Genomic DNA, 14186 nt, shown 5'->3' on the forward strand with positions numbered 1-14186 from the left:
TGATCACATTATATGACTGCAACTGTAACAGGATCTTACCTTTAGGATCTACGCATGGTTTGAAGAACTGCGTCTGTCTCCTTGTACCAGAGGATGCATGGGGTCACCTGAGAAGTATAGATTTGATAAAAGATTATAAGGCAATCACACAATGTTCAAAATGTCCGATGTGTTTATTTTGCTGATGTTCCCTGAGGTTTTCTGGGACTTGCTGTCTGTCGGCAGCAGCAGCAGAGAGCCATTTGACTTTGCTGCAGGGGCCAGACAAGTTCACGGCCAGCGGGTCGGGGCCACAGGGGCCGCAAGGAAATGAGGATTAAAAGATTAATGAGGCCGCATTAGCTCTGCACCAATTAGGATTCCACTCTGCCCCGACTCCTGCCTCCGCCCGGCTGAAAACTAAAGAGCCGTTTGACTTTTTACAACTGATTAGGATGAAGCTGGATGGTTTGTTAGAGCACAGCAGGAGCAGCAAACTTGACCCTCTGATGATATTTGTGTCTATCACTCATATGCCTGTGTGCATGTTGCTTCAAAATGTCTTCAGATTTTTCTTTTCAAAGTTATAGAACTGCTAAATATGTTGCTGTGCATGCTCTTTACTGGGCCTCCTATAGCAGGACTAATCCTGCAGGTAGATGACCTTTGACCTCAAGCAATTACTACATATCTTCTGTTGGGGTTTTTTTTAGAAATTGGATGATGACTTGACACTCCCAAAGTTCAATATTTTGCAGGAAAAAACCCACAAACCTCAGAGAAATGATCTTTAGGGTTTCACTGCCCTCTTGTGGCGCAAGTAATAATAATCAACAATATTAAAATCCACAGAAATGCAGATAAAACTCTCAGAGGTATGGATTGTTTATGAAATGCACAGCTCAGTGTGGATGGTTTGATGTTTTAAAACAGCTGAGTAGAAATTTAAATTATCACCAAATTCATTTACAAGACAACATCAATAATTGTCAGTTAATTTCATCTCTCTGTTGTGATCTGAATTAAACTGACAATCCAGCTTGAAGGTTGTTGCAAGCCTTTACAGCAACACACACAAGGCATCGTCCGTTCACAGATATTTATATCCACTCCCAAAGATGGGACGGGACAGGACGGGGCGGGTACACCTGGACTGTTCACTCAGTGGAAGCTCAGAGCCGCCGGCCAAGGCAGCAAAGTTATCCTCCACCCTGGACGCCAACACACACAACACAAACGCACAAACATACAAACACCAGTCCGTCAAGTTCATCAGCACAGTCAGACAGGAGGAGCTGTCTGAATACATGTGTGATTATTACATTTCAAAGTCTCCAAATACACAGTCAGAGTTTTATTGAGGAAGATATGACACTTACGCCTCTTTTCACTGGAAAACCTCAGTGTTTTCCTCCAGGCAGTTTCAGACAGGGTCCAGAAACTGCTTCACAGCTGGATTTGCTTCCTGCCTGCAACTAAAGAACGACTCAGGTTTGTTCTGTCACTCAAACTCAGAAACATTCACTCAACAGGGTTAGTATCTCCAAACCTCTGATCATAATGTGTTCACATAGACATGAGGGCACAGGTGACTTATATTTATTTATACTGTGCCACACTTATATCTTTTTGGGCCAAAACCTGTGACTGGATGGACTTTTATTGGAAAGTACATGTGTGTTGACACATCTACTGCACAGATGTGCCACATCTGTACCCATTATGGAGCATATCAGAGCCTTGTGTTGTGCTGATTTTACACTCTGATGCTTCTTGTGGGAAAAAGGAGGGAAAACAAACTGTTTTATTTTCTTAACCACAGTTAGATTATAATATAGTGTTATGGTCACCCTTCCTGAAAGAGCTTTGGATACAAAAATCATTCCATCTCACTGGAGTTTCAGTAGGAAAATCACTAATTACAGTAAGTAAAATAATTGTTTCGAACTTTCTGATCTTAGTAAAACAAATTAAACTTTTTTGTGCAGCTTCAAACCAAAATCCCAACTTTATACCTGCTCAGTAATAATCTATGGTGCCACTATCGACCCTAAGGGAAGCCCCGTATCGGTCGAGCCTAATTTAAACCCGTATCCTGCAGACCACAACAGGTGCCCCCTCCTCCCCTCCTTTAAGCTCCACCTGTCTTCCCTTTTCCGCGGCGGGTTGGCGACCCAGAAAGCAGCCGTCATTCATTACAAATGGTATGCCGATCCGTCGGGGGCCGGACGGCGCAAACCCCCTCGGTCACCGGATCGGCGGCAGCTGCTCGGCCCCCCGGTGCTATTTTCACCCTCAGGATAAAGTGATGTGCAGCAGCCGCCCGCCCGCACGGCCCCAGCAGCTCCAGTCAGACCAGAGCAGAGCCAGGATGAAGTCCACAGGCAGCGAACGCACCGCGCAGCCCGACGGCTTCACCTCCGACCTGGACGACCTGGACAGCAGCAGCGACAGCTCCGACGGAAAGTCCACCGGCGGCTGCAGCCCGCGCAGAGAGCCGGGGGACCCCGCGGGGAAGGAGATGGGGGGCGGCGGCGGCGGCTCTCGTGGCGCCGGCACGAGACGGAGGAGAAGGCGGAGACGGACCAGCGGCGGAGGTGGAAGAGGCGGCGGAGACGCGCGTCTGTCCGGAGTCAGTAAGCAGCGGCAGGCGGCCAACGCGCGGGAGCGGGACAGGACGCACAGCGTGAACACGGCCTTCACCGCGCTCCGCACGCTCATTCCCACCGAGCCCGCCGACAGGAAGCTGTCCAAGATAGAGACGCTGCGCCTGGCCTCCAGCTACATCTCCCACCTGGCCAACGTGCTGCTGCTGGGGGAGGACTGCCGGGACGGACAGCCCTGCCTCCGCTACCAGAGCATCCTGCACGGCACCGCCGCGCTCAGCGCGCCCTCCCTGCGGCCCATCTGCACTTTCTGCCTCAGCAACCAGAGGAAACTGGTGAGTGTCCGTTCACATCCAAACAGAGTCCAGCTCCTGCACAGACCATCGCCAAAGCTGCCTGTTCCAAATCTGTTCCACAGTCTCCATCCAGGAAGACACCTGGACACCTGTTCAGGCTGCAGCATCTTTATGTTGGAAATAGATTTTCAAGTGCTGAGTTTGCACGAGGAGACGTGGTTCAAAGATGATTTGGGGTCACCAGAGTGACACCTGTTTCTCCACTGATTGACAACACAAAATGAAAACATGCTGTGGTGCCTTCACAGGTTTAAAATAAGTGTAAGTCCCTGACGCAGCTGCAGACTGGATCTGAAAGAAATCTGGCACAGGTAAAAGACTGTGGTTATAATTAATGATCAATTATACTGTGTATAACCAGGTATTTCATTTATACAGTTCAATTCAGACTATTCAATACAATGTGTATCAACTAAACAAACTGAATTTCCCCTATAAATTAAATATTAGGTTCCACAGTTTATTAAAACCAACTAAAAGGCACCATGTTAGTGGAAACGATGGATATGAATATTAAAAATACTGATCATTTTCGACCCAGAGAACGATTTTTATCCTGAATGCACGTGTAGTAGTGGATTAGAAGTGTTTACACAATGTGGTGGCAACACTTCACAGTTAAAAATAGAGACTAGAAACTGGCACCAGATCAGTAATATTATGTCACTGTGACTTTTAAATGTAATACTCTATTTTCACTATCACAGCAGCCTGAACTTTTTCTAGCGCTCTGCAAAGATTTACTTCTCTCATAAAGTCCACAAATCCTAATTCCCTTCATGTACATAAAAGACACAGATGAGTAACTGTCTGAGGATTCATTTCACATCTTTCCAGCACAAATCAACCTGAAATTTCTTAAAGTCTTTCTCTTAGTTCAAGTGCAGTAATGTTTTAAACTCACTTGTTTCCTAAAGTGTAGTGGAACTTGTGTGTGCCTAGAGAAAGTCAGCTGTAAATAACAGTAAACTGTACATTTTCATAGGTTAAAGGTCGTGATGCTTTCACTGAACTGCATTAAAGTGACATTTCTTTGCCTCCACAGCTCAGAGATGGAGGGAAGCACTCAGCTGCTGTGTGAAGCGAAGCGGCTCCAGGACAGACCAGGAGTCCACTTTAATGTTGTTTACATGTAGACACGTGTTGTAAAGATTCACCTGTAGGACTTTGTACATATATAAATATATTTATTTTTGGATTAGACTAGAAAACCGAAGACAGAACTAACACTGAAAAGCACTTTCTGTTCAAGGCCGTGTGCTTCTGAACCTCTGTGTTTTGGTTGAGCTGTAACCTGAGCCGATGTGTAAAGTTGCACCTGACGGGGGCTATTTTGGTCCCACGAATAGTACAAACCCCCAACCTCCCAACACCCCCTCACCCCATGTCTGACTCCTAAAAAAAAAAAAAACTTGTCGCCTTTAGTCACATGAAGGAAACTGAAGAGCTGCTACTGCAGCGGTCGCTGTCAGTTGAGTGGTGTTAATGCTGCCTTCAAGTGCGGTCAGAAACGTCGCAATTAACTGGTCTATTACCTCTAGTGGTGAACGGCAGGAACTGCAAAAACAGAGACAGGACACAGCACGTTAAAGCATTGCATATCGACATCTCAGGAATCAGAAAAGTGCCCCCCATCTTTGTTTGTAATATCTGACACAAGGCGCAAATACCCTGCAACAACAGTTTGCACTATTTTTTTTGGGGGGGGGGCTTCTACAAAATCAGGGAGATCATGCATATGTTAGTAACTTTGGATAAACTCAGGGGAAGATTTCACTTAGTTTTATGTTTAAAAATGGTTCCCTGGTTGAGTCTGCTACCATAGTTTTTTGTACATATGCGAATTAAAGAGCTGTCGCTATTTTGCACACCCAGATAAGTATGGATTTCTAGTGAGATCAGGCTCAGTCACATCTCCCACAGCATGAGTTATGGAGCCTCATCTGAAGTGAAGTCACATCACTTTTCAGTCAGTTTGCAAATAAAACAATCACATCCTGCAAAGGACAAAGGAAAAGACCAAAAAAATCTAATAAAACTGCAAAGGGAAAACGTTCTGTGGCAGCAAACACTTGAAATTACACTGACTGGTAGGCTGGAAAAATGCAGACAAAAACAATGTGCAAAACATTTTTCCCAGGGAGGAAACAACTTTTAACTCTTTTGTTTGTCAAAAGTTCTGGTTTTGACCTGAATTCAAGCTGAAATGTTGAGATAAATTTATTTGCAGTGTGGTGAAATGTTTACTTTTGCATTGTTGCACAATCTCTGTATCACTTTAAAAACACAAGACTGATGTTTTGTGTGCACATGAACGTGGGATGCCCCGATACATAAAGTGCCTTCTGCACTTATTTGGAAAAATGTATAAATATAATCCTTCTACAACCAACTGGATCCCCTGATATGAATTCTACAGCAAACACAGACAACAACTATCACTGGGAAATGTTGCACACTACCTCAGACCTATGTTTTAAATATGAAGGCCTACCTCTAAATCTAATGTGTAACATGACTGTATAAAAAAAAAAAAAAAGTACTTGAATACCTGACAACTGTGTCCTTTGCACATCGCAATTACCGAGAAGCTGCTTGAAGATAAATGTATTTTTGTACAATAAAAACAAAAATATCAAGCTGTCCTCTTTTTGATGCGTTCAGTGTCATCTACAGTGTTCGTTTTATGCAAGATAGAAATTTCAAAAGTGGTATTCAAATGCCAAAATATCAAACGTACAAATGATTATAATTTAAGTTTGTTTCAGCCAGTGTGGTGTTAAAAAGTGACAGAAAAATCACGAGCAACAAACAAAATCTGTTAAATTCTTCACTCCTAGAGTTCATAAACTGTAATAGGTTTAAGGTTTTCCTGTTATCAAATGACTCCATGCATAAGATTGGTGTTAATTATAGCTAAAAAAAAATTTGTATATTTCTGTAGATTTAAAAAAAACCTGAGTAAAAAGCCAAAGAACAAAGTAAAAACCATTTCAATAATCTTTATTTCATAAAAAAGTCAATCGGTTTATATCAGATTAAAGAAAGTAGAAACCAATAATAATCAGTTAGCTGGCGAGGCATCTTACAGGGGTGCGTGTCTTCTGACAGACTGACCAGAGTGACCTCGACACGCGGTACAGGTTTACCCGAAAGTCAAGAAAGGAGGTGAAGTTTAAGACCGAACAGGAGCCAAAACATGAGCTGGGCAAAATAAAAAGTGAAACGGGAGAGGGGAGGGAAACAAAAAAGAAAATGAAAAAATTTGGCTGAATTGTATCAACATTTTTGTCAGCCTCGTAGTCGCATGGCAAAAAGGCAAACTTGAATTTTAACCAAATTCTGGTTCAGATTCAAACGAGCAGCGGCCATCGAGATCTCATGGAATGTTTTGTATCCAAATTACAGAAGGCGTTACAACAAGAATACCAAAAAAAATAAATAAAATAAAAGGGGAGAATTCATAGTTTTCCTCTTCCACGGTCAGCCGCGACAAACAGGTTACGAATAAGGACTGAGCCCTTTTTAATTTTGCTTAAATAACATTTAAGTGTTTGAGTGGTGGAAGGGTGAGTGTGTGTTTGGGGATAAAGAAGTAACAGGAGGTAGAAGAGAGAGAAGGGAAAAAGACATTCTACTGCTCCTGCTGCTACTTATTTTAAAAAAAAGAAAACAAAAAGCTCATCTGGCGATGGAGGTTTTAGTCTGCCTCCTCTTCCTCTGACTCTGACTCTGGAGAAGAAAAACAAAAAAAATTACAGGTCAACCAACATTCTGACATTTATTGATTACTCAGACGTCAATATTAGGTTTGTGTGTAGAGCTGCAACTAGCCATTGTTTACATTATCAATCAGTCTAGCAGTTATTCAGGTGACGAATTAAAGGAAAAGTGTCTCAGTGCAGTGTTGGGCCACAAGGAGTCACCAGAGCAGCGTCAATGCTCTGTGGCATTGATTGTACAAGACTCTGCTCTAATGGAGGGATCGAACATCATTCTTCCAAAAGAACTGGTACGTGAAGGAAGCACGATTCGTCTCATTTTTACACTCTTTGCTGGGCTCTGGGAAATTGTGCCACTTTGTGATATTTCACCAAACGACTGATGGAGCAAACTGCACGATAAAACGATAAAGAAATAATATTATCTCTGGAAATATGTCTTAAGAGTTACTGTATTTCATTGTATATTCATTTTGACTTCTAAACAACAGGTTTAATAAAAGCAGAATTTTGTCATCTTATCTACACTGGCATGAGAAATCATTAATAAGAGTTCTACCTGCGATTTTCCTGCTATGACAAGTCAGAATATCTTCTGTATGAAACGTTTACCGCCCAAGGGTGGAGGAGTGCGAGTGTGTTTTCTTACCTTCCTCCGCATTCTTCAGCCACTCAACAAATTTTTTCATCTGCTCAAGGAAGACGCTCTTCCCCTTGGCAAGGTGGGCTTCGGTGTACCACTTCAGTATGGCCTCTTCACTCAATACATCCGCTGTGGAGGAGGAGGGGAAAGGGAAAGTGTCAAAGCTTTGCGGCAGGACTCGACAAACATGACATTCAACAGATACGCTCAAAATGCCTGAAAATGAAGTGAGTTAACTGATGCTTGGTGGGAAGTTCTGCTTGTGGCTCTTTAAAAACCAGTTGGGAAAAGGAAGCACTTTTCTAATGTGCTGTGGTTTATGTCTTATCAGCCTTTTTATAGATTTTTAAAAGGGAAATCTGTTCACCAATCAGAAGCTGAAGCTGCGTCTAAAGGGCAACGACAAGCCAGACTAAGTTTTGTTAAAAATGACACCAAGCATTAGGAGGTTCCACAGTTTAAGGTCAAGGAAATGTTGAAAAATGACCTCATACTTCTCAGCGTTAAAAGTGAACGGATTTTCATAAACCTAAAACAAAACGAGACAAACGGTCAGTGGATAGTTTATATTAGGGTCATTTGGCATCGATGCAGCTGAATGTTCCTCAGCGGCTGCGACACCAACCTTTGTAGAGGAGCACCACGATCTTCTGAAAGGCCTTCATGAAGTGGATGTTGTCGTAGCAGTACTCCTGGATCTTCAGCAGCAGGCTGAGCTCAGACAGACCCTGGGAGGTGAAGGCTTTCAGCAGAGGGCTGTATTGCTGCAAGAACGAGAGACACAGTAAATACGGCTGCTGCAGAGACAACAGCTCTCCTCTCTGGGGCAGAGATGGAAATGCACTCAGCTCGCTCTCTGAGGAGATATCATGTCTGTAGCGAAAGGCTGTTGGTGCATTTAAGCTCATTGATTTACAGCAGGATCAAGATTTTAATTATAGCAACAGCAGCTGAGTGTGCCTCCTCAGTGCTGCAACTAATGTTGCTTTATTTTACAGAGGTTGTTCTTGTTCCCACACTATGAATATGAACATCATATAAATGGTGCAAATTCCATTTTAACATTATGGATAGGATTCCTACAGAGAATATTGTTTTGTCAATGGAGTCTGGTGAGAAAAACAAAGGGTTATTACTGGTCAACAAACCTACACAAGAGCACTGACTCCTTACAGAACATTGAACCTTCTACAGCAGTAGACAGACTCAAAACCTTTTCAGACTTGTCAGAACCTGCAGTGCAATGTATTGCCTAATTCTTTAGAATCACCACGTACACATTTTCTCCATGGCTTCAATAACTGCGCCTGATGTTTTAAGTCATTGAGGGGTTTTATTTAACTGTACTCAAGACATTTAAACTATTTTCAGGACATTTATTTACATTTTAAAAATTGTGGTACCTTCAAGTGTTTGATGGCTTGTTCGGTCACCAGCTCTTCCTTCTTGTTCCACTCCACGGAGCTCATCACACTAGTCCAGATGATGCCGATCATGGTCTGCTCAGAGAGGCCAGCCTTTTTCATCTCCTCCCTGGTGAAGGCGATGATCTGAAGCGACAGGGAGACAAACGTCACGTTCACATGTAGAGGAATATGAGGTGGAGACTCTTAAGGAGCTCACAAATCACAGCCAAACTTTTCACCTCCATCAAAAACTGGATCCAAAACAGCCATTTAACATCACCAAAAGCTCAGAGATGAGGAGTGGCATGCTGGGTAGGCTGTATTGTCCCCAAACAATGCACTGTGTGCCTGTTAGGTCTCAATTAACACTGACACTGCTAATTTGTATTCAACTTAAATGACTCACTGTACAAACGCCTTTGTCGTGCTGTTGACTAGTTAGTTTCTGAACTGCTGGTGCGTCAAAAACAAAATTATGCAACATGGCAAAGAGGGGAAGTGTCAATAATGAGGACAAGTGCCAAACACGAGAAAGTCTGTTGGCAAAGAGGAACAATTCAGACTTTCACCTGCATCCACTGAGCAGAGACGATGCCTCTGTCCTGAGCTGCTTCAAAGTGTTCTTTACAGCAGCCATATTGTTTATCAGGGAATATTTGGTGCTTTATCGCTCAGCTGCAGGTGAATTTGATTCTACACAAACAGGATTGATAATATTTATCTTCATATTGTCTGCAGCAGTCCTGTTCTATGTCGTACTCATGGCTTTGATTTGTGAACCCAGAGGAAACCATAAGTGGTTAATCTTTGCCCTAAAGCAGCCTCACCTCCTTCTGAGGGTCACCACGGGACATCATCTCCTGGAGCTCCTTCTGCAGCTCCTTACGGGCGCCAATGGATTGCTGGTTTCGGGCGAAGTCGGACAGCTCCTTCAGCCCGGCGTCGGTGAAGTACTTAGAAAAATGCTCGCAGCTCCGTTTGTTGGCAGGAAAGAGTTCCTGTGGGAACATATTTTTTTCAGGTTTCAGTTAATTCACATACAAGTCAGATGCATCAACTGCAAAAACTTAAACAGGGAAAGGAGCCATCTTAGATTTGTGACCGTTCATTTACCATCAGCCTGTTGTCCATGCCGACTTTGCGGAGACTGGCAGCAACAGAGTTGATGTCCTTCTCATTGATCCATGACTTGAACAGCTTGACAGCGAAGGCTGCAGATACCCCTGAACAGAGAAAAGACAAGATTGGTTCCTGCTGTACTCAAATACCAAATATGAAAGTGTAGACCACTGATTGTGGAGAACAAAAACCCTTTAATTAGTGCTTTTAAACATATTTGGCGACTTTACGAGATGGGCACTGCGAGGCCTTTCCTATAAAAGAGTGTCCTCACCCTCTTTGACGAGGTTCTCGTTGAAGAGACTGTTCAGGATGGAGGCTGATATGTTGCCGTTGGCCAGCAGGATACCGGTCAGCATGGCCAGTTTGTTGCGCTCAGACTCAGTGAACCCTTTTAGAAACAGCAGCAACTGCAAGGATGGAAAAAACAGGTTTACTGTGTGCAAGTTACAGAGGTTACTCATTCCTACAACTTTGATTTGATTTGACTGTAGGCAAATGCTTGATGTTCCTGCAGAGTTATTTGCCCTCCAGCTATAAAACAATCTGCTTTTATAGGACATTAACACTGCTTTCTCACAGTACTGGAGAGCAAACACTTAAATTGTTAAAAACACGTTGATATCGGTCAAAAAAAAGGACGATCTACAAAAGAGACTCATCAGGACTGTAAGTTGCTCACAGCCTTATTTCCTGCAAACCTGAGGCATCTCATGTCTCATTACAGCTACAGATAAACAGTTCATCGCCTGTAGAAAACAGTCACTTTCTGAACTATAATCAACTGTGACTTCACCAACTGACACCTGCCAGATCACTGTAAAACCGCACCGTCAACAAAAGATCACTTTGTGCTCCAGCTGGAGTCCAATAACTGCACATTAACATGACACACACCCCCCCCCCATCTTGGAGACACGTCCAACCGGTTGTGAGCTTAGTTTATTAGAAAAAAAAAAAAAAAAAAAAAACTGTACCAGAGCATTCAACATCTGCTCTCACCTTCTTGATCTCCTCTTCGAAACCCTTCTCCAGGTACTTGTAACGCCTGATCAGCTTGTTAAAAACCTATTTTTGGTGAGAAAAAGAAATAACACTGGGTCAGTGTCCTTGTGTTTAATGAGTGTTTATCTATTTTTTTAACAGTAGCTGCTTTTTACCTGAGCATATGCTTGCATTGTCTCCAGGTCTTCTTGTGCCGTGAAGAGGCAGAACTCAGTGCGGGTCATGTCGTCAGATAGAGTCCCGCCTGGGGCTGTGGGAGAGAAGATAATAACCACCATTCAAGTCACAAAAGGAACTGCAGGGACTGTTAACTTCCTGCCTATATCACAGCTGTAAGACTGCTTTTATTCTGCTCCTCTTAATGCGCACTGCTGTACTCTCAGAAAAGTTTAGGTCTTGAATCTGTGATTCAAGGCATTTACAAATCTCTTACAGACATCAGTTAAAGCATGTACACACATGAAGTACCCGTTTTGCCCCAAACACTCACCCAGCATTCCGCCAGCCACCAGGATGTCAAAGAGTGTCTCTGCATACCGGCGGTAGTCAAGCTTGGCGCCAGAGGCATCAAGGAACTTTGCAACCGCTTCCAAATCAGTGCCAGTTTGATTCAAGCCTTGTACGATACTTTCTTGAAACTGAGTAGGGTCAAACCTCTCCTTTTCATCTGTGGGAAGAGAGCATGCACACACAGGTTGGAAGGGCGAGGTTAGATTTGTGCAGATTTAAAACATACAAAGCAGAACACATGTAAACCAGCAACGATGAGCACTGACCTCTTTTCCTCGTTTTGAAACGCTGGCCTGTTAGCGTTGGCTTTTGCTGCTTTTGATTATTCATAAAAGACACTCTGGAAAGGTTAAAATGCAGACAGTTAATGTTTACTCAAGTTAGGCAGATTACAAGTTTACACACGAGGGACCAGCACACTGTGTTCCCTTTAATTATGTTTTGTACTCCCTGCGTCTGGGTGTAACCTGGGTCAGCTCCATGTCACTAACAACGAGTTTAACACCGTAAATTATTCTTACATAACTCAAATTTGACAAAGTTGAAAGCCTGTCGCCAGTGGTACAACAATGAACTGATCTCTGCACAGAGTTTATGGTCATTCCTGTCCTAAAACTATTACGAACACGCCAATGAGCCACGATGTTACGCTGGGTGAAACGTCAACCTGACTATTTAGACTCAATCCCACATACACCACCCAGAGCACCCAATGTTCATCACTATGAAGAAGTAGAAAGCTCAACATAAAACATGAAAGAATGCACCTAATGATTATTTTCACAGCTAATCAGACAATTCTATTCCTCGCTTGCTTGCTTTGCCAGTAAATCCTCACATTGGAGGGGGTGGGACCAAGTAAAGTTTTTGTATCTTGGAGAAACCAATAATCAAAATAGTTGCTGACCGACAAATGACATTGTTGGAACTTCAAATTTATCCTTGCGCTATGTGTATTTTAAGTTTCATTAAGGCATAAATGCAGTCTCATGTAAGTGTATAACTTAGTTAATTGTCAAATAAAATCCTTAAAAAGGCCAAAATTTATATACAGTATATCCTGCTATAATACTGAATTAGTGTTAAACTCGACATTTCTAAAGACCTTTTAACACTACATAAAGTGCTATTTAATAACTTGTTCACTGTCGTACTAGTTAAAGAATCTTACTTTCAGTTTAAGTGCAAGACCTTGACCACCAGATACAAAAAAATGTTAATTACCATGGCAGGCAAGAGAAAATGTAATAAATTTAATCCTGCTAATAGACTGTAGTATCATGTAAATTAAAGCCAAATTGTAGTTGAGCTTACCAGAGACAAATTACACAAAGCTGGTTTAATATATTACCAATGAAAAAGCAAAGGAAGACAAAACAAACAAAAGACAATACCAGGAGGTATAATGGAGCTGGTGGGTGTTGGGTGGTCTAATTAGCCAGGTGTTGTAGGTTATACTTTAATCAGCACTAACAAGCGTGACCCTAATGCTGTAAACGCTTAGTAAGGCATTTACAAGTTCTAAGGATAGATGTTGGCTCAGATTTAAGGAAGGCTATCTCACTTTACAGCTGGCTAATTGTAGGTTAGCATTAGCTAACTTCAGGCCTCGCCATGCGCCGGAGCAGCGCTGGTTAGCCGGGCCCGCTAGCTGGATAGCTAATCATGTTACCTTGATTACTAAACCGCCGCATACACACGGAGAACAATGGCGATTAGTTAATCCGTCCTTAAACACAACCTGTTGTCGAAATGTCATTACAAAATGTGGGTTACTATCGAGATAGAACAGATATGGCTAATGGTAAGTTAGCTATCCGAAACCGGAGGAAATCCAAAATTCGCCCTCCAGCGGCGCCCATGATTGCAACATTCCCGGATAAAAAACGTTATTTTACACTTCCTAACATTACATTTTAGAGTCTTAAGAAGAAGGTTAAAGTGTGAAAGAACACGAGGAAGGTAGGAATTGAGGTACTCACCGAAATTAATGCAGATAAAAAACGGTTGTTAACCAGGGGAATCAAACCAAGTGTCGAATCTCTCAGCGGCCCAAACAAAAAGACCTTTCCGACAGGACCTCCGCAGGCTCCGCCCGCTGCGCATGCGTGATTTAAAGGGGATTTCCGTCCAACAAAAAATAAAAAAAACTTTAAAAAAATCTTTTATTTTTTGTTCTAGGTGAGAGATGATATTTGTAATCTATTATATATTTTGTTCAAAATCGTTAGGGCTGAAAACAATTGTTTTTTAAAGTCGATTATTCTGCAGAACATTTTCTCATATTTTCATATGGATTGTTTTTACCTTTAAATACCTTACTTTACTAGATTTTGAATGCAGGGATATTGAGATTAAACTATAAATGTGATAAAATAACACATGGACACTTAAAGCTTAAGTTGCAGATACCTTAAAGGACATTAAGTGTAAATATCAATGCAAGAAGTTAAAAAAAATAATCAAAATAAATGAATTTGTGTATTTTATGATGATGATGATGAAATCTCCCTGTAAAAAATTAGCATTTTTATTATCATTGCAACCTGGTGCTTAGATTTGGACTCTCAGGCAGAACAGGAATGAAGACACCGTTTGTTTCAAATCTATTTTTTACACGTCCCCTGCTGAACAGAATCTAACAAAGCCTCCTCTGTGCTGCAGTAGCTTCTTGTAACACCCCTGTCTCTGTGGCATTTATTTATCTGATCAAACAAATCAGCTGTTAGACCTTTCTGTCCCCCTTTGTCACAGTTCACATCAGAGGCCCAGTCCTCCAATGACCCCATGGGTCGTCCCAGCATGCATCAGTCTGCTTTCCAGCAAGCCACAGGTGAAGA

General features: G+C 42.3%; 2 protein-coding genes across 4 annotated transcripts; one reads left to right on the forward strand and one right to left on the reverse strand.

Annotated features, from left to right (window-relative positions):
• The first annotated feature begins 20 nt into the window (after nt 1–20).
• si:ch211-246m6.4 (transcription factor 15) lies at nt 21–6197 on the forward strand. 2 transcript variants are annotated; one of them, XR_007809042.1, is made up of 3 exons: nt 21–2920; nt 3004–3252; nt 3987–6197. XR_007809042.1 is itself a non-coding variant. In XM_018661269.2 (2 exons), exons 1-2 carry the CDS (start codon nt 2186–2188, stop codon nt 4020–4022), a joined length of 771 nt encoding a protein of 256 aa, XP_018516785.1. In that variant the 5' UTR covers nt 858–2185; the 3' UTR covers nt 4023–6197. The 2 variants fall into 2 exon arrangements, 1 of the variants encoding a protein (XP_018516785.1); XM_018661269.2 differs by lacking the exon at nt 3004–3252 and having other exon boundaries at nt 858–2920.
• On the reverse strand, nt 5928–13463 carry bzw1a (basic leucine zipper and W2 domains 1a). 2 transcript variants are annotated; one of them, XM_018661267.2, is made up of 12 exons: nt 13329–13463; nt 11613–11686; nt 11327–11503; nt 10992–11086; nt 10834–10899; nt 10106–10241; nt 9826–9935; nt 9540–9710; nt 8710–8856; nt 7932–8070; nt 7313–7435; nt 5928–6673 (listed from the first exon to the last, which is right to left on the reverse strand). In XM_018661267.2, the coding sequence occupies exons 2-12, from the start codon at nt 11674–11676 to the stop codon at nt 6642–6644; spliced, it is 1260 nt and encodes a 419-aa protein (XP_018516783.1). In that variant the 5' UTR covers nt 11677–11686; nt 13329–13463; the 3' UTR covers nt 5928–6641. The 2 variants fall into 2 exon arrangements, with proteins under 2 accessions (XP_018516783.1, XP_018516784.1); XM_018661268.2 differs by lacking the exons at nt 10992–11086; nt 11613–11686; nt 13329–13463 and having other exon boundaries at nt 11321–11404.
• Between the last annotated feature and the right edge of the window lie 723 nt (nt 13464–14186).

The sequence above is a fragment of the Lates calcarifer genome, linkage group LG7_2 (genome assembly GCF_001640805.2).
Source record: "Lates calcarifer isolate ASB-BC8 linkage group LG7_2, TLL_Latcal_v3, whole genome shotgun sequence".
Lineage (NCBI taxonomy): Eukaryota > Metazoa > Chordata > Actinopteri > Centropomidae > Lates > Lates calcarifer.